Source organism: Eulemur rufifrons, chromosome 10, assembly GCF_041146395.1.
Source record: "Eulemur rufifrons isolate Redbay chromosome 10, OSU_ERuf_1, whole genome shotgun sequence".
In the NCBI taxonomy this organism is placed as follows: domain Eukaryota; kingdom Metazoa; phylum Chordata; class Mammalia; order Primates; family Lemuridae; genus Eulemur; species Eulemur rufifrons.
The window spans coordinates 26,180,473-26,207,602 of NC_090992.1; the positions used below are offsets into that span (position 1 = coordinate 26,180,473).

Consider the following 27,130-nt stretch of genomic DNA (forward strand, 5'->3'; position numbering starts at 1 on the left):
CTTTGGTTTTTTTTTTTAATTTCATCTTATTATGGGGGATACAGAATTTCAGGTTACATACGTTGCCCATGTACCGCCTGTCCCCCCAAGTCAAAGCTCCCCCACCTTTGGTTTTTGAGGTGGGATCAATAGTGTCCCCTCCAAGCCTACAAAGGCAGAGAATAAGACAGTCTAGCAAGTCTCTAGAAAGGTGCTTATTTCTTGGTGGAGCTCATCTTGTTACACAGTTGAATTCAAGAGTGTGAAGAATTTGGCCTTGCAAAGCTGGACTGGCTATTAAAGATCATGGTCCAACACTTCGTTTTGTGGAAGAGCATCATTTCAGCAAACAGCCTGGGGGACAGCCAGTGTGAAGGCTCAGTGACAGCAGGGACACTGCGTTCAAGAAGGTGGAGGAAGCAGACATCTAAGGCAAGGGCCTCCTTTCCACCAGGGCCTGTCCTTGTCACTGGAGTCCCCGGGGTGGGCTGGGGCAGGCGGAAGAACTCAAAGGGAACAGAGAGGAATGGGTTGTATTGTTGCCAATCTCATTTTATTTCACAAAAAGTCAAAAAGCTGAGTTTCATGTGTGCTCTCTGGATTTTAAAATTTAAAATTTTGGCTATTAATTAAGAAATGAATTTCCAAACACTGCCACACAAAACACTTCCGCAGGCCAAATACAGTCTTTGGGCCACCAGTTGGTAGCATCCGGCTTCCGGTCTCTTCCAAGTGCCGAGGCTGTTGGAGTCGGGGGTGCGGCAGCGTGGGGTCCGTGAACACGGTATGCCAAGACCACCCACTTCTCCACAAAGCCCGTCAGGGGCTGCAGGAAGGTGGGAACCAGATCACCATTGCCCCTTCTAGTAGGAAGTTACCGAATCTTCAGAATAGAGGGGAGTTAATGAATACTAGGCAGGCTTACTCATGTTTGTGTCGTTTAATGATTAAGAGCAGAAGTCAAGAGCCAGAAGCCTGGAATCTAAGCTCACTTAACCTCCCCAAGACTCAGCTTCCTCCTCCACAAATGGGGTTGATTGCAGACGGCCCATGCCTTAAGTGTTCTGTGAGGATCCAGTGTATGTGGATTCTTGGCACAGAGACTGCTGCGTAGTAAAGTCTCCAAATTCTCCAAAAACCTTAGCTAGTATTACTAGTGTGTATTATATATAGGCTTCGTTTTTTTTTTTTTTTTTAAGTTCTCTCTGTATAATCCCTTTTCCCATTATACCAATCCGTTGAGGGAGACAGAGCAAATATTTTTAGTGCTGTTTTACAAATGAGGAGATCAAGGCCTGAAGGGGTCAGGAACTCTAAGGGTTCCCCAGCTCTGTGAATGGCAGAGCTTGGATCTGAACCCAGTTCTGGTCCAGACTTCTGCTTCTCGAAGCATTCTCTTGAAATTCCTCAGTAAGATGCAGTCTGAGTCATTGTGCCCAGTAGCATGAATGGTTGGGCACGGTGATTCACATTCTTTCTCAGTTCCTCTAGCTAATGGCAAACTTGGCAATATAACTGTTAATGATAGGAACTAACCGCCGTGGCCACCAAGCAGGAAGAGCCTCACATCCACCAGAGGGCAAGTTTACTTTCAGAGACCAAGAGCAAGTCCTCTCTGCCATTGGAAGGCTGGTCTTTGCTCTGGTGTACTATCCCTGGGCCACCCTGCTTATATTTGCCTCTAGTTTCCCTTTTTTGTTTCCTTCCTTATCTCCTGTGTCAGGACCAGCGGTTGGTTTGGAGGATCCGTGTGGGGAAGAGGCTGGGAAATGAGAGGTGGTTTCTGAGGACAGCATTCTCTGTCCTTTGGAAGGCACAGAGCCCTCAGCTAACAGCCCTGAAGTCCTTGTGTGTGGTCTGCTCTTATCTCCAGCACAGCGGCTCATGTGATTCACACAGTCAGGGAGAAAAGAGAAGTTGAGAATTGAGACCACGTTGACATCTTGTAGGGGAAAATACCGACCAGTGTGCCTGCTCATTTTCCTTCAGGCTGACCCCAAAATGCATTCTCGCCTGGTCATCGTAAGCCTCACACTACTTCTAACAGGTAAGTTAAGTAGGTGTGCTGAGGGGCTTAGAAGCTTCTGGGCTGGGGGAGTGGGAGGGAAGGGGGTGGGGAGGTGGAGGAAGATAGATGTAGATAGATGTTCTTTGGGCATTGTTGGATGGTTATTATTTATTTATTTATTTTTCTGAGACAGTCTTGCTCTGTCGCCCTGGGTGGAGTGCAGTGGCATCATCATAGCTCACAGCAACTTCAAACTCATGGGCTCCAGCGAACCTCCTGCCTCAGCCTCCCGAGTAGCTGGGACTACAGGCACACACCATGGCACGCAGCTAGTTTTTCTATTTTTAGTAGATACAGGGTCTCCCTCTTGCTCAGGCTGATCTTGAACTCCTGAGCTCAAGTCATCCTCCTGCTTCATCCTCCCAGAGTGCTAGGATTATAGGCATGAGCCACACCGCTCCTGGTCTTGGATGGTTTTGAGCTAGTGAGCAGAGAACCAGGATGAAATTTTACTCCAAAGAAATTGTTTAGCCGCTGTGAATTACAAAATCCATGGCTAAGTGAACAAGGTAAGATGCAGAACAGTGTGTCACATGCTACCATTTAGGTTTAAACAAAAAAGAGCTGTGTAGGCACAGGTATATAAGAAATGGTAACCATGGTTACCATGGGGTGGGTCATGGGATGGGGAGAGGAAGTGGGCATCAGAGGTAGAAGGGAGAGGTCGCCCTTTATTGTCTGACTCTGTGATTTTTGATTTTTTTTTTAAAACCATGTTCAATTACTTTATTTTAAAATATTTTAATTCAGGCTGGGCGAGGTGGCTCACGCCTGTAATCCTAGCACTCTGGGAGGCCAAGGCAGGTGGATCACTCGAGGTCAGGAGTTCAAGACCAGCCTAAGCAAGAGCGAGACCCCATCACTACTAAAAATAGAAAGAAATTATCTGGCCAACTAAAAAAAAATATATAGAAAAAATTAGCCGGGCATGGTGATGCATGCCTGTAGTCCCAGCTACTCGGGAGGCTGAGGCAGTAAGATTGCTTGAGTCCAGAAGTTTGAGGTTGCTGTGAGCTAGGAGGATGCCACGGCACTCACTCTAGCCCAGGCAACAGAGCGAGACTCTGTCTCAAAAAAAATAAATAAAAAAAAAAAAAATTAAAAAAAATAAATAAATAAAACATTTTAATTCAAAACATTCTATGAGATGGGGCAAAATTTTAGAGTAGGCATATCCTAAATTTTAAAAACTAATCTCTGGAGGGTGATATGATGGGGAAAGTTCATTATTATATATTTCTATTAATCTAGTTATTAATATCATAGCATGCATTATATTCATAATCCCAAACATGATATCAGTATGAGGCAAAATTAAGTTGTAAGAATTCTAGTGAGAAATATACTCTTATTTTATGTTGCAATGAGTATTTTTTCCCAGAGCGCTTAGCAAACTCATAGCCCATTTCTAAATATGAATAGTTAGGGAATCCCAGATTTCTTTTATGGGCCACCTTGACTGCATTTGGCAGCAGGGTTTTTATGCCATTACCCCACGAGATAGTTTTGTTTTTGTTTTTTATAAGTGGCAGAATTTAGTACTTAATGGAATGTTCTCTGATTCTGTGGTTTCACCTGACTAAGTGGGCCTTGCTCAGTTGCTGGGCTGTCACTGACTTATGAAAAGGGACCCTTACTGAGGCTTTTTCTGGACTGATCCTAAAGGCATGATAAGCCTCAGTTCCTCCTGGGAGTATTATAAACCCATTTGCTAAAAATTGACTTCTGAAGAGTTTACTAGACTTCTGTCTTCAAGCCAACAATGCTTTAAACAAAACATTAACTCTGCTTTCTGTGTGGGGTTGGGGGAGGGTAGTGAGAAGGTGATTTCGTTTGCAATAGTAGTTTTTAAAATAAAAATGAAAATGAAAAATTTGAAATTTAAATGCAATAGAATTAAAAAAAAAAAGAAAACATATTTCTACTGATACAGTGAATCCGGGAGAGGAGACAGGTGTACTGGAATGGGAGGAAGACTTTTCACTACATCCTCTTTGGTGATTCTTTAATTTTTAAAAGTCACATGCATGTCTTACCTATTCAAAAATCAATAACAAGCAGATACCTGGCCAACACAAGGTGGAACACAGATTCATGTGTTACTTGAATGCCATTTGGTTCAGACCTTTTGGAGAGCAATTTGCCCATATTCATGAAATGAGTGAAAATTTTCCTGCCCTTTATCCTGGTAATTTCTTTCTTAGAATTCTATCCTATTAGGAAAACTGAATACAGAAATGCTTTATGTAGAAAGATTTTGTGACGTTATTTACCATGGTAAAAATGAGAAACACCTTGACCATCATACAGGATAATACATTGTTTTATCCACAAGTATATCCATTAAACAATACTACTGATGAATGCTAACATAGGAAAGTGTTTATAATAGTAAAATTTAAAATTCAAGCTATAAAGTCATACTTATAAAACAAATAAATGGCACAAAGAAAAAGAATAAATTAAAAAGTGAAAATAAGTTTTCAAAGAGAATATTGAGGCCTCATTGCCGGTTTCTCTTCTCTTTTCATTGCAGATGCTGTGGTTGCTAATGTGCAAGTGAGTGGAGTGGTGGGTCGGCCTGTCACACTCCCCTGCGTCTACTCCGTGGCTGGTGGAGCCGTCACGTCCATGTGCTGGGGCCGAGGGACATGTCCCATATTTAGATGCCCAAATGAAATTATCTGGACGGATGGGTCCCGGGTCACCTTTCAGAAGCACGATCGTTACCAGCTAAGAGGGGACCTTTTGAAAGGGAATGTCTCTTTGACCATAGAGAATGCAGCTGAGGCTGACAGCGGCTTGTATTGTTGCCGTGTTGAGCACAGGGGGTGGTTCAATGACATGAAAGTCACCCTGTCGTTGGAGATTAAACCAGGTAAGGTTGCCTTTTTTTCCCTTTGATATTTCATGCCAGTTAATTGAGTTTTCTGTTTGGAAGTATTTTTCTCTTTTCTTTTAATAGGGAAAAAGGAAGTTCATTAGTCCTGTTTTCCAATAAACTCTTGCTCTTGGGAAAAAGAATAATTTTTTTTTTTTTTTTTTTTTGAGCCAGAGTCTCACTCTGTTGCCCAGGCTAGAGTGCCGGGGCATCAGCCTAGCTCACAGCAACCTCAAACTCCTGGGCTCAAGCGATCCTCCTGCCTTAGCCTCCCAAGTAGCTGGGACTACAGGCATGTGCCACCATACCCAGCTAATTTTTTCTATATATTTTTAGTTGTCCAGATAATTTCTTTCTACTTTTAGTAGAGACAGGGTCTCACTCTTGCTCAGGCTGGTCTCGAACTCCTGAGCTCAAACAATCCTCCCGCCTCGGCCTCCCAGAGTGCTAGGATTACAGGCATGAGCCACCACGCCCGGCCTGAATAATTTTTATCTGTGTAGATGAAGTTGTAAGACCAAGCTTGATTCAAGGCCATGGACTAGAATCAGCACACTACTTCCTAAACTGGTACAGTCCCTTGGTATCCGTGGGAAATTGGTTCCAGGATCCCCTGAGGGTTCCAAAGTCCACAGATGACCAAACCCCTTATGTAAAGTGGTACAGAAGATATTTATAACCTCTGCAATCGTCCCATATACTTAAAATCATTTCAAGATTACTTAACACCTAACACAACGTACATGCTATATAAATAGTTATGCTGTATTGTTTAGAAATAATGACAAGAAAAGTCTGTACGTGTTCAGTACAGACACAACCATCCATTTTTTTCCCCCAAATATTTTCCACCTGAATTTCATTGAATCCACAGATATAGAACCCACAGATATGGAAGGCCGACTGTACTTCAAACATGCTTGTGGGTCCATGAAATAGCATTCACTGTTTCATAGTGAAATATAGTGAATATTTTTATGAAATTGAATTGATTCAACTTAAAGAACTGCCTTTTTTCTCTGAGATTATGTCTTAGAGGAACATTTAAAAATATCCACTTTTTAATATTTTAAAACTACAATGGAGATCAAACAAAAGTTGGTAATATAATGTCCTGCTGTGTAGATACGTCACCCAGCTTTAACAATCGTCAACTCAGTCTTGTTGAGCATATACTATAGAAACATAGTTCTATCCCTTTCCCTGCCCAAACTTGCGTTTTTTGAAGCATATCTCACATCAAATCACAAATTTCTTTTTTAAAACTTAAAATGATCTGATGTGAAATCATTCGCATTCCAACAACTATTTACAGTTGTTTTCAGAAGTTTGTGAAATCCAAAAATCTGGGAACATCATATCTTCCCATCTTGATGTGGACATCCTCATTTTCCTTACTGTTTGATGAAAGAAGTAGGTTCTTGAGGATTTCCTGGTCTCTGGTGCTCTTTCTTTCTTTCTTTCTTTCTTTTTTTTAAATATTTTAATTTTAAAAATTTTTTATTTCTTTTTTTTTTACTTCTTTCTTTACTTCATGGAAAGGAAAGAAGATCTGGTGCTCTTTCTTAATGAATCTCTCTTTTTTTTTTTTTTTTTTTGCAATTAGAAGGATTTATTTTATTTTATTTATTTTTTTTTTCCATTCTTTTTTTTTTTTTTATTTCATCTTGTTATGGGGGATACAGAATTGCAGGTTACATACGTTGCTCCTGTACCGCCTTTCCCCCCAAGTCAGAGCTCCAGGCGTGTCTGTTCCCCAGGTCGTGCGCATTGCACCCATCATGAGGTATATATCCCTCCCTTCCCCACCCCCCCCTTCCCGAGTCAGCACCTTCAAGTGTTACCACTCCCCAAACGGTGCCCAATGCACTCATTGTGTAGGCATACCCCCATCCCCTCCCCCACCCCCCACCTCAGTCTGATATCCGATTGGTGTCGTTCCCAGATTTGTATTTAGGTGATGATCAGGGAAACCAATTTTCTGGTGAGTTTAATGAATCTCTTTCTGCGAAGGTTTTACACCGATAATGAAACCCAATACCTGTGGCCTTAATGAGCTGTGTTTTTATTTTTATTTTTTTTCAATTAAGAGGAACTTTATTTTGCAGTCTCTCAGCTTTTGGACTTGGCTTGCTTTTCTTACAAGGGCCAGCAAAACAATTCTGATGGAGACAGTAGCTGACTGGGGAAACTGGGAGGCAGGGCAGGGAAGGCAAAGGGCACTGGGCATGTGGTGTGTTAGGGGCAGATGTGAGGAGGCAGCTTGTGCAGAAGAGGTAGTAGATGTGTAATTGCAACTTTCTTGGAGTTGCCAATTATATTATTAATCCTTCTACATTTTAAAAAGTGACGTAAAAAGAAATTAATAGGAGACTTTTATGATATATATAGACTTTCATATTTCCTTAAATTCTGTGGACTTTTATAGAGTTTAAAGAAATTCTTTTTTTTTTTTTAAATTTAAAATATAGAACACTTCACGAATTTGCATGTCATCCTTGTGCAGGGGCCATGCTAATCTTCTCTGTATCGTTTCGATTTTAGTGTGTGTGCTGCCGAAGCGAGCACATAGAGTTTTAGATGGATATTTACAAAGCTACTGTTAGATCCCATTGGAAAATGGGTCCATAATTGAGCCAAAGTGACCCTCTGCCACATCCCTCGATAATCAAGTCATTGGTTAAATTTTCTTGTACTTTTCACAGGTTGAGCTAACTCTCAACTCTTAGGGCTTCTCCCCATCAGTTCTTTCTATCTTTGTAGTTTCCCAGCTTTTTCGCAGGGAAAATAGCCCCGAGGAAGAAAAGTTCCCTGGGCTGATTAAGTTTCCTTTTTATTCCCACAATCAATTTTTGACCAGATTTTTTGCGTGCTAGTTTTTTCCCTCTAGATTACATTTTAAATTGTGGAGGGAGGGGATTGGATTGTGCTCAAGCCTCTGACCTTGTAGTACATCAGGGCAGCAAACTATAGCCCCAGGGCCAGATAAGATTATATAATAGGTCCAAAGCCCGGGGACTATTTTTCTAAATAAAGTTTTATAGGACACGCAGCCCCACCCATTCATTTACATATTATGTGTGGCTGTTTTCAAACTGACAAGAGTTATAGTTGCCACTGAGACCACAGGACCCCAAAGCCTAAAATATTCACTATCTGGCCCTTCATAGTAAAAGTTTGCTGACCTCTACTTTAATGCCTGGTATGTAACAGGCACTCACACAAATTTTTTTTCTCCTCAAGGCAAAAACTGGCTGGATTCCAAATTAAACTGTATCCCACAGAAAGAAGAGTTTTCAAGCCAATCATCTCCTGTTCAAAGGACCTCAGGTTTTATTTTATAGTTAGCAGAGTTGAGATTTAAGGAAACTTATAGGGGAAAAAAATGTGCCTGGTGAGAATAAAAGTACATGTTCATTCTTGATTTATTCCTTCCTTGAATGACGATGCTTTTGTGCCAGACACTTTGGCCTTAGCTCTAGTCTTGCTGTCTCTCTGGGTAGCTCTGAGACCTTCAGTAAACTGTTTGGATTCCTACTGCATCTCTGCCTCTGGAAGAGGTTATTATTACCTCTTGTAAATTTGTAAATTATCTCTTAGGTAAGAAACCTTAGAAGATCTTGTCCACCATCTAGCCAAATGCATGAATCCTTTGTGCTGGCCCCTACCTGTGCTCTATCGGAGGCTGATGGGTGTGAATTTGCTCTCAGTTAAGATCAAGTCCATCGGGTCTGTGCCCTCAGGACTGACTGAAGGGACCCTCTTTATTTGGTAAATGTACTAGGCCCAAGAGCGACTTTCTTAGCCACTTATCACTGAAAGAAGGATCAAGAACAGCTACAGGCTCTTGATACTTTTCCTACAGTGTCTCATAGAGACACAACTCATAGAGGTGTTTATGAAGCTGCATAAATCAGATATGCATGACTGGTCTTTTAAAAAGCGCTTCAATGCAAATAAGAGGTATCTGTTTTCACTTGCCTTTCCTTGCAGCTGCTATTTTTTTTTTTTTTTTTAATGAGCATGTCTCCAAAGTCCTCCCCTGTCACAAATTCTAGCTGGTTAATGACAAAGAATGAGAGTTCAGGAGAGACAATTCTGCTTGAGGACAGACTCTCATTGGTGTGCTAGGGTACAATTCCAGCACGAAGCTCTAGTTTCTTGCTCCTTGATTAATCCTCGCTTACATGTTGATTTCTGTCTCCAGCCCCAGTCACGAGTGCTCCAACGTCACCAAGAGTCTCTACCTCTGCTCCTCCAACGCCGTCACCCACACAGACCCACAAACCAGGTAAAACATGTTTTGGGAGCCCCGAGGGCTTCTAATGAGAGACTGTGGACCACCTAGACCGTTGTGTTGAGGCAGAAGGACAGCTTAGGGTGAGGGTTCTTACCTGGGTTCCAAACAGGTTCTCCAAAGGGTTTGTAATTGTTCTTTCCCTCTCAAATTATATGCACCTTTTGTACATAGAAGCATTTTTAGAGTGAGGGGACCCATTGCTTTCTATCAGATTCTCAAAGGGATTAGTAGCCAGAAATAGCAGGATCACTGATCTAGGACATCTAACGGAGATTGTGTGGACCTGGCTCAGGTGGGCATGGTGTGTTGAGGGAAAAACCAGGGAATGTCGGAGAACAAGGGTCAGGTTAATGAGATTCTGCCCTCACAAGGAGCTCTGAATAGAGATCATTAGCCCATTCTGAATTCAGGTCCTCCACTTGGTAAGATTTCAATGAAGCTAACACTTACCGTCTCCTATGCACCAGGCACCATGCTACATGCATTTAATTCTTACTGACAACTGTATGCATTGTAGGTGTGGTTCAACCCTATTTTATAGTTGTGGGAACTGAGACACAAGAGTCTAAAAGTTCATTGTTGAAAGTAATACAGGTAGAAATTGGTTGAGTCAGGATTCAATCTCTGTTAATTTGAATTTGGGACCTATGCTTTAAACTACCAGATTGGGCCTCTTAGCTTGAGCACTGAGCTTTATGTTTGAATGGATTTGACCTGATCTGACGTCTCCACTGAAAAAGCTTTGACACGACCACCCTGTCTTTTGGCGGCAGTCAGTGATTTACACAGTTTTGCTTCAAGGGTCCTTTAATTTATTTATGTAGCATGAAAATTGCAAAAGATGCTATTTATGCTTATGAGAAAAATAGACATTGGATTTAAGGACTTCAGGGATTTAGAATGTACAAGTTTATTTTTTTCCCTTCAGACCACATGGTTCATACTTCAAATTTCCCATAGATGAGTTTAGATTTTATACAAATGGAGAATAACTTGACTTACAGGTGGGAAAATAACTTGTCATTCTGAGGACAAGTTTAGGTTCAAATCTTCTTTTTCCAGGATTAAAAAGATAAGTTTTAGTGGAGATTCTCAAAGCCCCCCAAACCCTTTGACCCCATGAGGTGGCTCTGGATTTGGAGGAGTAACAGAAATGTAACAACCTCTTAGCCAGAAAAATCTGATGGAACATATTGATTTCCCTTGACTTCCACTGAACCGTGTGTGCATGTAACCAGGAGGGATCTGAAGGATTGGGCTATTCGCTGAGCTTGGAAGGGAGGGCTTTTGGTAATAACTGGGATTTTAGAGCCATAAAAGTTTGTAAGAAAAACAGCTTTGTTCCAGGCAGCTGAACACACTAGAGAATCTGCTAAACTTTCTCGTATTGATTTAACTTTTTAATACTTAGTTTGTGCCTGCAAAGGTGGATGGATTAGTGGACTTGGTTTGGAGAACATGTCTAAGTTATTGACTTCATTTAAAGCTGAGAGTTAGGCAAAAAGTCTTGGTTTATATGTCCATGTGGCCTCCTGAGGGCTGGCATTCATTGAGTCTTATTCGTGTCCAGTTTCCTAAAGAGTTTGAGTTTAGAGTTGAACTTCTCAGTACAGGAAGGAGTAAACAATGGAGCAAATCTAATGTATGGATGTGTATCTTATATCTACCCCGATCCCTGCACTCGGAGCCTCTAGCACATGCCTAAAATGTCCATGGAACAATTGGACATGAGGTCGAAAGAGTGGGGGAGAAAAGAAAATGCCACAAAGACCCAAACGTGGGAAAGGAGTTAAGCTCAAGAGGTCTTTTGCACAGAACTAAGTTGGGTAAAGGCTGACCATCTGACTCTCATGTGTTGTCCTGTTTTTAGTTCAGAAAGAGAGCCACATCCTCTTACAGGTTTGAGCACCAGGGGAAAACAGGAAAACAGAACATGAGAAAGGGTGATGTTGAAATGTGAAGTTACCGAGACTGATGGGGAAGGGGAAGCAGATAGGCCAGGGAGGGACGCTAAGGAGAGCCCAGGTTTGGGAATTCTTGTCCAGCCACCACCACTAATTTGCTCTAGATTTCTGTGATGCTCTAAGGCAAGGGAATCATAGAAAGACTTTGTAAAGAGGTAAGTGGTCAACATTGCAGATAAGATGAAATGTCTGATAGGAAGTAAAGGAGAGATTTCAGGAAAGGAAAGGGACACACAGCCCTGTATTACAGAGTTCCTAGTGGAAGCTTTTTAGTGAGAATTGGAAGATGAGTCAGACAACACAGGAAATCACCCTTAAAATGGGAATGACTAGAATGCAAGTACAGAAGAACGTGGGATGGGGTCTGCCAGGGACCTGGTTTTGAGGGTTGCAAATCATTACCAAGGCCATGACATTGGGCAATATTGTCAGCTTGAAGGGACTCGAGGAATTCATATTATGAGTATCTATTCTGTGTTGGTTAATAAAATAACTCATGATAATAAATAACTAGATAGCAGTGCCATGCCCAAAGGCCATCTTGGAATAAATTTCCAACAGGAGCTGAAAGGACTAGATGTGGGTAGCTGGGAGCCATTCATGCCTCCTGAGGAAGGCTGGGTGGAGGCCCCATGGAAAGTTGATAGTAATTTCTGATTTTAGTTCTGTTATTTATCTTTCCTGGGGAGCAAATTTTCCTCCACAAATGGACCACAGTTTTTCCATTCATTTTATTCCAGTAGCTACGTCACAGTCTCCAGCTCAGCCATCAGAAACCCAGTCTACAACACTGCAGGAAACAACGACACAGGCCAACAGTTCACCATTTTACTGTTATACAACAGGTAACTGGATTCTCTTTCCTGAACACCTGGGATAATTCAAATCTTGATAACCACTGACATTGCTGAGAGCACACCTCTGGAATAAGACAGATCTTACTTGAGGGCCAACCCCAGCCATCAAAATCAGCTATTTGACCTGTGAAAATGTCTAAACTTTGTGAATCTGTTTTGTCATTTGTAAAATGGATATGATGTCACTGATCTTGTAGAATGCTTGTGAGTATTAAATGAGATGACAGATTTGGGATACAGTCACAAGGGGTGAGTGATAGATATATTAGCAACTACTGTTATTACTTAGAATATCTAGAATCCATGTGTCTGACTGGCGAAGGTAGCTTGTATGATTTGAAAACATCCACATGCATGTTATTTTTATAAATCAAATCAACCTCTTGACTCCAAACTTATTATTGGATTTGATCCCTTGGGACAGGATCTTAAAACAATTAAATCCAATCACCCATACTTCTTTCATGGCCCAGATCTTAAATACAGCAGGAGTCTCCTGCTGCCTCGGGAAGCTTGTATTTACGTGAGCATTCTGAGATGGGGCTATATGGTCTAGATCTTTGTGTCTCCCCAAAATTCATATGTTGACACCTAATCTCCAAAGCAGTAGTATTAATAGGTAGGACATCTGGGAGGTGATTAGGTCATGAGTGCTCCACCTTCATGAATGGAATTAGTGTCCTTATAAAAGAGGCCCCAGGGAGCTTGTCTGTCCCATTCCCCCCTACCCCCATGAAGACACATAGAAGGCGCCATTTATGAGGAACTAGCTCTCACTAGACACAGAATCTGCAGGCACCTTGATCTTGGAGTTCCCAGCCTCCAGAATTGTGAGTAATAAATTTCTATTGTTTATAAATTACCCGGTCAGGTATTGTGTTATAGTAGCCTGAATAAGACAGATGAATTGGGGACACCGACACCAGTGTCCAAGAGGCATGTCCCACTGAGATCTTGCTATTCCTCTCCAAACAATCTTTCTCACTCTCCTGAGTCTGAGCTGGCCTCCTCTAGTCTCTACTCTTTAGAAAGGTAAAACTGGCCTCTCTTCCTTGTGGTGGAGAAAGGTGACGCTGAATCGTGTCGTCTTCCCCAGCTAACTCCCTTGGTTACCCACAGTGGCAAGCTTTGGGAATGCCCTGTGCTGAGCCCTTCATGAGGCAGACCTGGCTCATGTGTCCTTGTGCTGCATCCAAGCAAGGTCACGTCTTGCAGGGCTCCTCCTGCGTGTGACTCACTGCACTCAGCAGTTGCCAGTCTGTGGGCAGCCGCCTCCCACCCCATATGGCTTACCTTTTGCCAAACATTCCTGGAAGCTGGTTAATTAAAAATGGACCTGCAGTGAGATTCACAGAGGGACTCATTCAGTTGGGATGAGATCATGGTGACATTTGGTTTTGAAAGTGGAATCCTTAGTGCAAACTGTTTCCAGGCGCAAAAACAAAATGAAAAGAGATAAAAACACAAGGTAACAGCAGTAGGAGCAGCTGCACCCCGCTCTTTTAGGATGTGAGGAGGAAGAAAGTAGGAGCGGGGAATCATGCTCTAAAATATCATGTCACTGAAACCTGGTCGAGCTAGAGCTTTCCAGGGTGGAACAGACCGTGGAGCAGCTGGGTCCCTGGGACTCTGCGTAGCGGCTGCCATTTTGGCCGTGTGTCTGAGGCTCTTGGGCCAAGTCCTCACTGCGCCTGTGTCAGCCCTCAGTTGCCGAGAGCCTCTTGGAAGCAAAGAATGTGAGATCTGGAAGGGATTTTGGTTGTCATGTTGCCCATTCCCCACCTTTGACAGACGTATGTGCCAGGAAACTCATATATTATCTCATTTAATTCTTTCCAGGCAAGCCATATTTGTTGCCATTGTCAGATTGGAAGGCTCTATAAATCTGCTCTGGAGGCACACAGCTCCCCAGTTCAGCCACCAGTTACTACTTCCGTGCCCACTGGCAAGCTGTTGACATTCCTCCCTGGGTGATTAGAATCTATGATAATTAGAAGGTGCAGCGCACAGCATCCCTGTCTCTCCTCATGGATCCTTCCATCGTATAATAACAATAGCTGGTGTTTAGCCAACATAGTGTCAGCTATGTCTCATGCATAATCTAATTTAATTTTAACAACATTGTGTGCTGTGTACTATTTATAGCTTGTAGTTCAAGGGCTCCTAGGTAGAAATATACATACGGTAGTTCCCCCTTACTCTGCAGTTTCACTTTCTGTAGTTTCAGTTGCCTACAGTCAACCACAGTCTGAACACTTTAAGATAGTTTGGAAGAGAGAGAGAGAGAGAGAGTATATTCACATAGTTTTTATTATAGTACATTGTTATATTCTATTTTATTATTAGTTATTATTAACCTCTTGCTGTGCCTAATTTATAAATTAAACTTTGTTAGGTATGTATGTATAGGAAAAAACATAGTCTATATAGGGTTTGGCACTGTTCACTTTCATGCATCCACTGGGGGTCTTAGAACATATCCCCTGCAGATAAGGGAGCACTATTGCATGCACACAACTTCATATACAGATACATATACATACCTGTGTACATACATAGATACTTATGTGTGTATGCAGAGGACCTTGAGTATCAAGGTCACATTGCTAACAGACATTGTTAGCATTGGACTCTAATTTTATCTGATTCAAGTCCTTGCTATTTTTACTGCATCACCCAGCCCTATTCCTGAAGGTCCTAATTAAGATCACAAACAAAGCCTAGACTCTAGATATTGCCTTTGGCTCTCTAGGAAGTGGTTTCAGAAAGTATAAAATGTAAACATAGTGATGTAAATATTTGGGAAGGAGGATATGATTAGTGCAATTCTATTCATGTTGAGGCTCTATACCTTTATCAGTTAGGGAATTTTATAGACCTATAAGCATTTCCTTTTGATGGAGGTACGATGTGGTGGTGGTTATCAGCAGCGGCCCTTGTCATTTACTATAATTGGAAACTTATGTATCCATTGCCGGTGTCTGCTTCTTCATCTATAAAATGAAATTAGCTTTCAGAGGCTGAGGCAGGAGGATCACTTGAGGCCAGGAGTTCAAGACCAGCATGGACAACACAGTATGACCCAATTTCTACAAGAAGCTTTTAAAAATTAGCTAGGTGCAGTGGCGTGTGCCTGTAGTCCCAGCCACTCAGGAGGCTGAGGCAGGAGGATTGCTTGAGTCCAGCAGTTGGAGGTTGCGGTGAGCTATGAACTTGCCACTGCACTCCAGCCTAGGTGACAGAGAGAGACAGTCTCTTAAAAAAATAAAAAAATAATAAAACAATTAAAAAAATAGGATGAAGAAGAACCTGGTGTTAGGATGTAATGTGCTTAGTATATAGTAGGTACTTAGTAAAAAGATAATTATTTCTTGGGAGGAGGAGGGAAGGAAAGGAGCAAGAGAGGCAGGAAGGGAGGCAGAGGGATTCGAGGTCAGGGGGATGGAGGGATGTGGAGCTCAGGCACCAGTCTGGAAAGCCTCTAGTTAAAAAGAGAATTCTGTACTTGACCTATAGTTGGCTAGGAGGGCCAACAGAACATACTCTCTATTTCAAAACTGATATTTCAAAACACTTTGAAAACTTGAATGATTTTAAGACCAATGGATTTTATGCTACATAAAATCTTTTTTTTTTTTTTTTTTTTTTTGAGACAGAGTCTCTCTCTGTTGCCCAGGCTAGAGTGAGTGCCGTGGCGTTAGCCTAGCAAACAGCAACCTCAAACTCCTGAGCTCAAGCGATCCTCCTGTCTCAGCCTCCCGAGTAGCTGGGACTACAGGCATGCACCACCATGCCTGGCTAATTTTTTCTATATATATTTTTAGCTGTCCATATAATTTCTTTCTATTTTTAGTAGAGATGGGGTCTCGCTCTTGCTCAGGCTGGTCTCGAACTCCTGAGCTCAAACGATCCACCCACCTCGGCCTCCCAGAGTGCTAGGATTACAGGCGTGAGCCACCGCGCCCGGCCTACATAAAATCTTAATCCTCATATGTGGTATAATATACACTGGTCTTGCAGCTGATAACATCTTCTAAGCATTTCTGGATTAAAGTCTAGGCACATTAGCATACAGTGTCAAGTTATATACTCCCTGTTGTGGATATCATGGTACATTTTAATCATCTTTTGAAAGTGAAACCAATGTGATGGCCACTTGGAATAGGTTGGTTCTGATGTTTGGAAGTGCATATGGCCTCTGGGCACTCATCGACAGCTTTTCAGCTAGCATGACAATATTGCTTGCCATTGAATGCTATTCTTAACCTGGTACCATGAATGGGCTTCTGTGATTCCCCTAAAATTGCAGGGAAAACTTTGTGTGTTTCTGAATTTTTTTCCATAAAGAAGAGAAAAGGAGTTCATTTTCAAAGAGCCCATGACAAAAAGGTTAAGAAACTCAACTTTACAGGAGAAATTAATAAAATGTTAATAAGTTGGTATGCCTCTTGCAATGCTTGCAGCATTTGTTCGTATGATTCAATTTTTCACTCATCACCAGGAGGCGATGTGAATATATTTAGTGTCTGCAGTGAAAATTTAATATTTTTTGTAATTCTAATTAAATTTCCTTCTTGTTTTGAGCAGATGGGAATGGCACCATGACACAGGCTTCAGATGGCCCTTGGCATGACAACCAAACTGTAAGCATCTTCCTTCCTATTTGATTAGCTAGATTCACTTGTAACTTGCTTCCAGGAAGATAGACATTTAAAGACTATTTCTGTAAGACTAGCCCACTGATTTTTATTCTCCTTAAAAAAAATTTTTGACTCTTAAATAGGATGCTTTAATTTGAAAAGTTTATTTAGGTTGATCAGTTCGTTAGAGATGCCCCAATAAGTGATATTTTACTGAATAACACACACACACACACACACACACACACATATACACACATACAGTACAATGACATTCCCCTGACCAAAATTGGTAAAAAAAAAAAAAATAGAATGAGCTAATTTGAGGAGAGAAAGTTAATATAAAATACTCAGGAGGACTTCAGTGATTAGGGAGACAACAACAACATGCTTTGATGGGGTGGGGTGGAGGCCATCTCAAACAATAATAAAATGTAAATGAAAAAGTGCTTGCTTAAAGATAAGTCCTCTAACATCTTTTTCCCACCCAATAGCCATTTTATGTAGAAATTTTGAGACCACTGTTGATTTTTTTTTCTATATATAAACCAACCTATATGTGACTTTTAAAGGTATTAAGGTCTTAGACAACTTTTTTTTTCCCCCTCTTTAAAAGAGATAGGACCTTGCTCTGTCAGCTAGGCTGGAGTGTAGTGGGGAGATCATAGTTCACTGTAATCTCAAACTCCTGGGCTAAAGCAATCCTGCTGCCTCAGCCTCCCAAGTAGCTGGGAGTACTGACATGTGCCACCATGCTCGGCTAATTTTTCTATTTTTTGTAGAGACAGGGTCTCTCTATGTTGCCCAGGCTGGTCTCAAACTCCTGGCCTCAAGTGATCCTCCGGCCTTGGCCTCCCAAAGTGTTGGGAGTACAGGCAAGAGCCTCTATGCCTGGCCAAGGTCTCAAACAACTGTGATTCTCTAAGATGTTCTCATACATTTTTTACAGTGAGCTTGAGAAAAATCTAAGGGATCCTAGTCTCCTGATGCTCATAAAAGTTTCAACTTTGCACATAAGTTAGACAAATTCATCAGTGGGACCTTTTCTTTTGACTCCTGGGTGAAACAACCAGCCTTTTAGTATGTGCAAGTAACTCTTAGAAGCAACAGACAAAAACAGTCTGAGGTTATGAGAATAATCTTTCTAATAGCAAGTTGTGAAAAATGACAACATGGCCATTGTAAGAGAAACTCAAAAAGCTCAGGCAAAGTGGGGCTGTTTAGTGTAGGACCAAATAGCCTCATGCTGTATATTTTAGTGACAATAAGAACACCACTACATAGGAGTGATATTAAAATTTTAACAACTTGCATGACATGGGCACTGATTGATTTGATGGATGCATGCTGAAATGTACATCCTGGCTAAATATCAGAACTGCCACTGTATACACATTTAACGTATTGCCTTATGACCAGACTTATGCTGAATTAAAAAAAATCCACTCTGAATGGTGAGGTTGTTCATGATCTTGGTTACCTACAGCACATGTGTATGCAGCAGCAAGTAGAAGCAATTTAGAAGCAAAGTTCAAGACAGGAAGTAGCAAAAAATTGTGAGATTTTTGTACCTTGACTCTGAAGATATCAAGATGTCTCCCAGGGATCTTGAAAACATGCAGCGTATATTTTGACCCAGTAGGTCAATTTCCTGAGCCCTATCTTGAGGAGAAAATTCAACAAATACATAAAAATGTATGAGAGAGTATGTTCATTAATGTTATTTATAATCATGGAAATGTTATCAACAACCTAAATGTTTAATAGTAAGAGATTAATTATTTAGTCAATTAAGCATGTCCACATATTGTCATTAAGAACGTAGTAATCATTGCAGTACACTTACTGACATGAGTTATAATACATTATTTGGTGAAAGAAGCAACTTTTTTTTTTTTTTTTTTTTTTGAGACAGAGTCTCTCTCTGTTGCCCAGGCTAGAGTGAGTGCCGTGGCGTTAGCCTAGCTCACAGCAACCTCAAACTCCTGAGCTCAAGCGATCCTCCTGTCTCAGCCTCCCGAGTAGCTGGGACTACAGGCATGCACCACCATGCCTGGCTAATTTTTTCTATATATATTTTTAGCTGTCCATATAATTTCTTTCTATTTTTAGTAGAGATGGGGTCTCGCTCTTGCTCAAGCTGGTCTCTAACTCCTGAGCTCAAACGATCTGCCCACCTCGGCCTCCCAGAGTGCTAGGATTACAGGCGAAGCAACTTTTAAAATAGTATATATACCGTAAAGAAAAAATTCTAGAAGGATAAAATTCTAGAAAAGTATATAAAGCAAATGGTAATAGTGCTCGTTTCTTGATGTTAGAGTTATGGTTGATTTTATTTTTCCTTTTTATGCTTAGCTGCACATTCTAAAATGAACATGTGGTATTTGTGTCATATAATTTGAAAAATGAAAGCAAAGCCAGCCTCCTGAAACCCCATTCTCCATCTACCCACTTTATACCCTCCTCCCTGCTCTTACCCTTCCCATGTGTAAGGTGATAACAACACAGTTTTCCCTTCCCAGACTCTGGCTATCTAAGCAAGGATGGCACAGTTGTTGTTAGCCTATGTCCTCATAGTGTTTATCAGGAAGGACCTAAAAAAGGACCTTTCCGAAACCCTATTGAATCTGTTGTTTATAGACATAGAAATAGGTTCAGAGAGCCTAAATAATTTGTCTGTAGTTACACAGAGACTCTAAGTACAAGAGCTGGAATCCTGACTCCAGAGATTAAACTCTTACACAGGAAGACACTCGATCCTTTTCTCCGATCCTCTACTTCCATTCTGTTAAAATATTTCCCCTGTGAGTTCTCTTTAGGATCAGAGCTAAGCTATGAGAGGGGACCTCACATGATGGCTTTTTCCAGAAGGTGACTATGTCTTGTGACCTGCACCAGGGGATTTAAACACAATTCTACATCTTTGTGTTTGTGAATTGTGCTGCTATAAATATTCAGGAGCAAGTGTCTTTTTTATAAAATGAATTTTTTTCCTTTGGGTAAATACTTAGTAGTGGGATTGCTGGATCGAATGGATGGTAGGTCTCCTTTTAGTTCTTTGAGGTATCTCCATACTACTTTCCATAGAGGTTGTACTACTTTGCAGTCCCACCAACCAAGTGCCCATCAATATATGAGTGGATTCATAAAATATGGTATATGTATACCATGGAGCACTACTCAGCAATTAAAAAAAAAAAAAAACAGTGATCTAGTTTCTTTTGTAACAACGTGGATGGAACTGGAGACCATTCTTCTTAGTGAAGTATTGCAAGAATGGAAAAACAAACACCACATGTACTCAACACTAAATTGGAACTAATTGATCAACACTTAGGTGCACATATGGAAGTAAAACTCAAGGGAAATCAAGTAGGTGGGAGGGGCGAGGAGAGGAGGGGATGAGTAAATTCACAGCTAATGAGTACAATGCCCACTATCTGGGTGAAGGGCACACTTATAACTTTGACTCAAACTGTACAAAAGCAAATTATGTAACCAAAACGTGTGTACCCCTGTAAAATTCTGAAATAAATAAATAAATAAATACAATTCTACATTTCTGCCTGATTGGATACCATTAAATTGTTAATCAGGGCCATGTCCGTGAGCAGCTATTTTCAAATCTATTTATACAGACATAGAATCTTGAATTACATTTGAAAAAACAAGACTGTAAACAAGGACCACATTCAATAACCGAGCACATTCAGATAATATCACAGCAAATCAACTTATTATGAACAGAAATTGTTTTTTTTTCCTGTTTTTAGTATCTTAAGAGCATATATTTATGGAAACAGCCTATTGACTTTAAAAACATAATTTACGTACAGTACATACAAACCCATTTTAAGCATATAATTTTAGTTTTGACAAATGTATACACCTATATAAATACCACCCCAAGTAAGATATAAAACACTTTCATCATCCTAAAATACATTTTGAATTTCAAATTCTCTTAGACTTTCACCATTAGTTATAACCTCAGATCATTTGGTCTTACCTTTGTGTTCCAGAAGTAGTTAAGGTCCAGTAAAGATAAATGTGGCTGGGTAAGTTATTCCAGGAAATGTTTTCTATCCATAATTCTAACAAGATGCTCTTTCAATCTACTGATGTTTCCTTAGCAAGTGTCCCCAACACAAAATATACAGATGAGCACCGCCACCAATGAGGGACTCTATGTTGGAATCTCCCTTGCTGCCTTGATATTGCTTGCTGTTTTGGTTGTTATCATCATCAAAAGTAAGTCATTTCATGATTATTCCCAAGGGTCTACACCAAAGGTTCTATAGCTAAACTGCCTGGGTTCAAGTAGCTCCATATGGCATGTGATTTTGATTTCACATGACTTCCCTATGTCCTCAAATCCTCACGTGTAAAATGCATATGGTAGTACCATCTACGTCAAGAGGCATATGACTTTTATATGCATTACTACACACAAAACACTGAGAACAGTGATTGGCACATGGTTAAGTGCACGGCAATCTTAACCTGTAATTACTGTATTTATTAATAGAAAAGATATTTTCTTTTTTTTTTTTTTTTTTTTTTTTTTTTGAGACAGAGTCTCACTCTGTTGCCCAGGCTAGAGTGAGTGCCGTGGCGTCAGCCTAGCTCACAGCAACCTCAAACTCCTGAGCTCAAGCGATCCTCCTGTCTCAGCCTCCCGAGTAGCTGGGACTACAGGCATGCACCACCATGCCTGGCTAATTTTTTCTATATATATTTTTAGCTGTCCATATAATTTCTTTCTATTTTTAGTAGAGGTGGGGTCTCGCTCTTGCTCAGGCTGGTCTCGAACTCCTGAGCTCAAACGATCCGCCCACCTCGGCCTCCCAGAGTGCTAGGATTACAGGCGTGAGCCACCGCGCCCGGCCCAAAGTTCTAAGTGTGCCCATCACCCAGATAGTCTGCATTGTCCCTGTTAGGTGTGAATTTACTCATCCCCTCCTCCCCCCTCCCACCTGCTTGATTTCAATACCATTGTTTCTTAACCTTTATTTTTCATTTATTGGCCCCCTAAAGAGAAAAATTATATACTCTTAAATTAAAGAGTATTAAATTAAATATAGTTATGTCTCAGTATCCTTGTGGGATTGGTTCCAGGACCCCCATAAAGACCAAAATCTATGGATGTGCAAGTCCCCTACATAAAATAGTGCAGCATTTGCAAATAACCTGCACACATCCTCCCATATAATTTAAATCTTCTCTAGATTACTTATAATACCTAACACAATGTCAATGTCATGTAAGTCATTGTTATGCTGTATTTTTATCTGTATCATTATTTTTAAAAGTATTTTCCATTTGCAGTTGGTTGAACTTGCAGGTGCAGAACTCATGGATATGGACGACCATCTGCATTAAGAAATTAATGTTTGGCCGGGCGCGGTGGCTCACGCCTGTAATCCCAGCACTCTGGGAGGCTGAGGCGGGAGGATCACTCAAGATCAGGAGTTTGAGACCAGCCTGAGCAAGAGAGAGACCCCTTCTCTACTAAAAATGGAAAGAAATGATCTGGCCAACTAAAAATATATATAGAAAAAATTATCTGGGCATGATGGTGCATGCCTGTAGTCCCAGCTACTCAGGAGGCTGAGGCGGGAGGATTGCTTGAGCCCAGGAGTTTGAGGTTGCTGTGAGCTAGGCTGACACCACGGCACTCACTCTAGCCTGGGCAACAAAGTGAGACTCTGTCTCAAAGAAAAAAAAGAAAAGAAATTAGTGTTTGTTGGGTAGGGTTGAGATTTGGAAAGCAACAAACCATTGTAATAGATAAGATTTGTTTTCTGTGCCCCTCAAAATCTAATTTTTTTTCCCCCTGTGGGGATGATATTGTTGAAAAGTTTTACAATGGCCATTTGGCAGAAAAGGCAAATGAGACATTGAGAGGGAAAACTGGTTGCAAGACTACAACTAGAACAAAAATTTTCAAAAAGCAACCACCCTGGGCTTCAGATCTCTCTTCTGCCAGTCATGTGTGTGTAACGTGCCTCCCATAAAAGAACCACAAATAGCTGGGTTTTTTTTTTTTTGAGACAGTTTCGCTCTATTGTCCTGAGTAGAGTGCCATCACATCAGGCTAGCTCACAGCAATCTCAAACTCCTGGGCTCAAGTGATCCTCCTGCCTCAGCCTCCCGAGTAGCTGGGACTACAGGCACATGCCACGATCCCCTGCTAATGTTTCTATTCTTTTAGTAGAGACGGGCTCTCACTCTTGCTCAGGCTGGTTTCGAACTCCTGAGCTCAAGCGATCCTCCTGCCTCGGCCTCCCAGAGTGCTAGATTACAGGTGTGAGCCACTGCGCCCGGCCCACAAATAGCTATTTTGCAAGACACTGTATTTGAACCTAGTACTGATCTGTTTCATTGTGCCCGGGCTGAGTTTGAAAATTAAGAGTATGCTTGGCAAATCTGAGGAAGTTTCCACATAATTATTTTATTTATAACTTGGTTAGTGAAAATGATTATTTAGAAATTGGGCAAAACACCTTTTAGGGAAGTTTACACTTTCCCTCTGAAGGTTTGATAATTGAGTATACTGAAATAAACTAACAGCAGACAGACTAACAGGAGAAAACGTATACATATCTCGTGCACATGTGCATGGGAGCCACACAAAATGAGACTCAAAGACCCAATGGCTGAAGCTTAAATACCCTTTTCAAGTGGGAGAGGGAAGTGGAGGATGTAGGCAATCTTAGAGGAAGAGTAAAGGATTTTTAGAGGAAATGAATGGGCCCAAAGAACAGACCATAGCCTGGGACAAAGTTCTTCTGGGCTCTGGGTATGTTGTCACCTCTAGTCTACCTTCCTGTAATATGCACCCATTTCTCTGGGGGAGGGACGCACAACAACTGAAAATCTTCTGGAGGATTTGGCCTGGAGGTAGAGCAGGGAACGTCAGAGAAAGCCCTTCCCTGCATTCACTGCTGCCCAGGTGCTCTCAGTTTGAAATCCAAAGCAGCATATTTCGAAGTATTGTTTTCTGAGCTCCAGTAACCTCAAATATGCTTTTCTCCTTAACTAAAGCAACTCTTTATTGCCCTCTTAAGGAAGGGGTGACTGGTAGTGTAAAAGTCTGGCAGAGGTATCCTTTGATAGGTATCCTTTGATAAGACTGGTGTCAGTCCTGGTTAGTGCCTGGTCTCCAGCCACCCATCAGAAAACTGTCTCCGTTTTTTTTTTTATTTTTTTATTTTTATTAATGGGTCCCAAGAGAGGGGCCCGGGCGAGGTTCACTGGTCCTGAGAGAGGGGCCCGAGAAGTCTCCAACTTTCTCAGTTTCTAAACTGAAAGAAAATTTAACACTAACGTAAATCCGGATATGGAGATGAATACACCAAACCACTCGTGAAGATGAGATTCTGAACAAAAAAAGGATTCTTTGAGTTCTACAGACTCAAAAAGAGATACGGGAAGGGGTTACCTCAAGTTACCAGGGAAGGGTCCGAATAACAACAGAAAGAATATACTTGATTGGAAGAGGATAGTGTGAACTTTTGCTGGCTTGTTTAATTTTCTCTTTAACTCCTCCCTGTCCTCCCAATTTAGAGTATTTCTACATCAGAAAGAAGATGCCACAACTAAGGTAAGCTTGAAAGTGTTTGTGTCAGTATCTTTGGATGTTCCTACTCTAGTAAGATAAAGAGAAATTTCTATCTCTTTCCACTTTTTCTTCTAAAAACTCCATTTTATATCCTGGATCCTGAAAAGCTAGATGAATGAGCACCTCTGTTGCTGTTCATTCCTTCCAGTGACATTTGAGCTTTCTGTGTCCCCTAGAGCTGGCACAGAGGGGACACTTCACTCTTCCCCTCTTACAGCAAGAGAACTAAATCGCAAATTTTGCTTGATGGGCCTGTACATTGAATCAGTTGTGTTGGTTTGTTCTTTTATTTTATTCAGTGCTTTGTTTTACTTTGTTGAGTACTGATGATAATCCAAAGAGATGAACAAAACAGAAAAGATATAAGCAAATAGACAGGGTCCTTTTAGGTGATTTCAGACAAATACGATGGGGTCTATAGAGCCGGGCGAAGGGCTGTTTGAGCCCTGAGGGAGCAGAAGATTTGGAGGAAGATAATTCCTGGTTGAAAGGCAGGAAGTGCAAAGGCACTGAGGTAGGGCAAGTGCCTCCAGTTCTCTGCAGCTCCCATCATTCCCTGCTGCTCCATAGCCAGCCGGCTCCACTCATTTACATTAGTTGTCTGGCTGGGTAGGCACTTGAATTTACTATCTTTGTGAGGATCTTTCAGTCTACCCTGCAATCTAGTTAAAACTTAAATCCTCTTTACTGCCTCTCTGCCATGAGGCTATCGGCCCCAATGCCTGTAAATGGCAGGAGACAACTACTTAGATCTAAAGCCAACTAACCTGCTCTGTTTGGTTCCGGTTGGGCTTTAAGCAAGGACTTTCTCTGATTCCAAATCCATCCCTCTTAGGCTACCATTCATTAATCCTTGTTCTCCTTCACTGGATGTTCACACACAGACTTAACTACGTCCGAGTTAATTACATGAGCCATCCACGGAACGTGCTTTGAGCAGTGCCCAGCACATCGTAAGCACTCAGTACATGTTGGCTTTTGTTATTACAATCATGCCTTTCTCAGCAATATACCTGTGAGACAGGCACTATTCTCATTTTACAGATTGCAAAACAGGCTCAGAAATGTTAAGGGGCGTCTAAGGTCACAGCACACAGTGTATAACGGGCTCAATCTCCGGAGCCCACGCTCCTAAGTAGTTTTGACTAACTGCTTCTGAAAGTGGAAAAGAAATGTTCTCATGGGTGGAAAAGCATGAAACATAGCATCCTTTTAGTTAATTGATTTCTGTTCTTGCACTGCCGACCTATCTTTTTCAAAAAAAGATTCACTTTTTATCATCTAATTATAAAGAAAATATTGTAGAAAACATAAAGTATTAAAAAGCGAAAAAAAAAAAATGCACCACTTAAGGAGTATTTTCTCATGACATTACCTTTTTGGCAGTTATATCACAATGACTCATTGAAGCTTATTGACACCTAAACTAAGTGTTTTCACACATGTTTGATGCATTTAAGGACGATAGAGCAGCTTTGTCTCTCTTGTTATTTTGCATACATTTAGTGTGGGCATGTTCTTCATCCGTGGCTGAATGAAGACTCAGGTTCCATATTTTTTGAGCCAGGCTTTGGTAATGGAAATAGTCACTATATACAAATTTGAAATAACCAGCTACATCAAAATGCCACGAGTTAAACTTGGACATCTGCTTTCTTCCATGACTTGTTTCTTCCATGACTCTTTCTACTCACTTCCATTAAGCCCAAACATCAGTCTGCTGAATACCCTCAAATAACATGATATACAGAACAAGCTCTCCAAGCAGTCACAGTAAAGCCCCTCTCGTAATTTGATTTGTAAGGCCAGCACATGAAACACCAATAGCTCTCTCCAAAATATTAATCTCTTAATCTCCAATACTTGACCTTTTTGTACACTTGGTGTGTGGGGGCGTATGTGCTATAAAAGTAATCTAACCCTGGCCTTTGAAATTTGGCCATAAGACACAGTAAGATTTTGGGCACCATGATCCAGTATACATTGGTGAAACAGTGCTATTTTACTACATTCAGTATTTTTCTACTCTATGTTTTTCTTAAATATAGGATGGAGATCCCTAAGTAATTTAGCAACCCTCTCTAAAGAGTCACAATCCACAGTTGGAAAAAAACACCAGTCAACCAGTTCTGGGCCAACCACATTTGAAAATATGCATCTTGATTTAGTAACTTAGTTTGATGTCAGATATCTGTCTTTAGATTTTTCATCTTTGTATTCTATTATGTGAGTTTCCTGAAAGACACCAGTCTGAGTTTTCTGAATGCTTTTTAGATTGTCTACATGCTTATTTTACAGACTTTTCTGCAATACTCAGGGCTACACTTCTCACAACTCCAGAAGGCACTATTGATTTCATAGTTTGTATGAAGGACTCCTAGTGTCACAAATACCCAATCTTCTGAATTATAAACAAAAATGCTGCTCATACTTTAGAAGTTGTCTACTACTCATGTTATTCTTCAACTCTTTTCTGCAGTATGGTTTCGTTGAATGACTCTAAAATTGGAGCTTTGCAACATGCAGCTGAAAGGCGACGCCCAGTGGAAGACAATGTCTACATTATTGATGATAATCCTTATGTCATGGATTAAGACCCAGTGGTGCTCTTCAAGGTTTGGTCCCTAGGACTGCAGAAGACAGTGACCAGATATCACCATGTCAGACATCTTTCATCCTCCAGGACCATTTTTCTGTGTCTGTTTCATGCAGTATTCCAACATGTCAGTGATATTGGATAGAGTCTAGCTCAAAACTGTGTATAGTCAACCTCATTGTTAATATGGTCCTAATATTTTATCCCAAAACTGGACTAAT

General features: G+C 41.0%; 1 protein-coding gene and 1 non-coding gene across 2 annotated transcripts; one reads left to right on the forward strand and one right to left on the reverse strand.

Moving 5' to 3' along the window:
* The first annotated feature begins 1,980 nt into the window (after positions 1 to 1,980).
* HAVCR1 (hepatitis A virus cellular receptor 1) lies at positions 1,981 to 26,907 on the forward strand. Its single transcript, XM_069484319.1, is given in 8 exon segments — positions 1,981 to 2,026; positions 4,584 to 4,925; positions 9,136 to 9,219; positions 11,933 to 12,037; positions 16,637 to 16,692; positions 20,823 to 20,940; positions 24,259 to 24,307; positions 26,793 to 26,907. Coding segments are annotated over 8 exon segments (915 nt in total).
* On the reverse strand, positions 7,390 to 7,496 carry LOC138393337 (U6 spliceosomal RNA). Its single transcript, XR_011235158.1, has one exon. It is a non-coding gene; the product is annotated as a U6 spliceosomal RNA (small nuclear RNA).
* Positions 26,908 to 27,130: the final 223 nt, after the last annotated feature.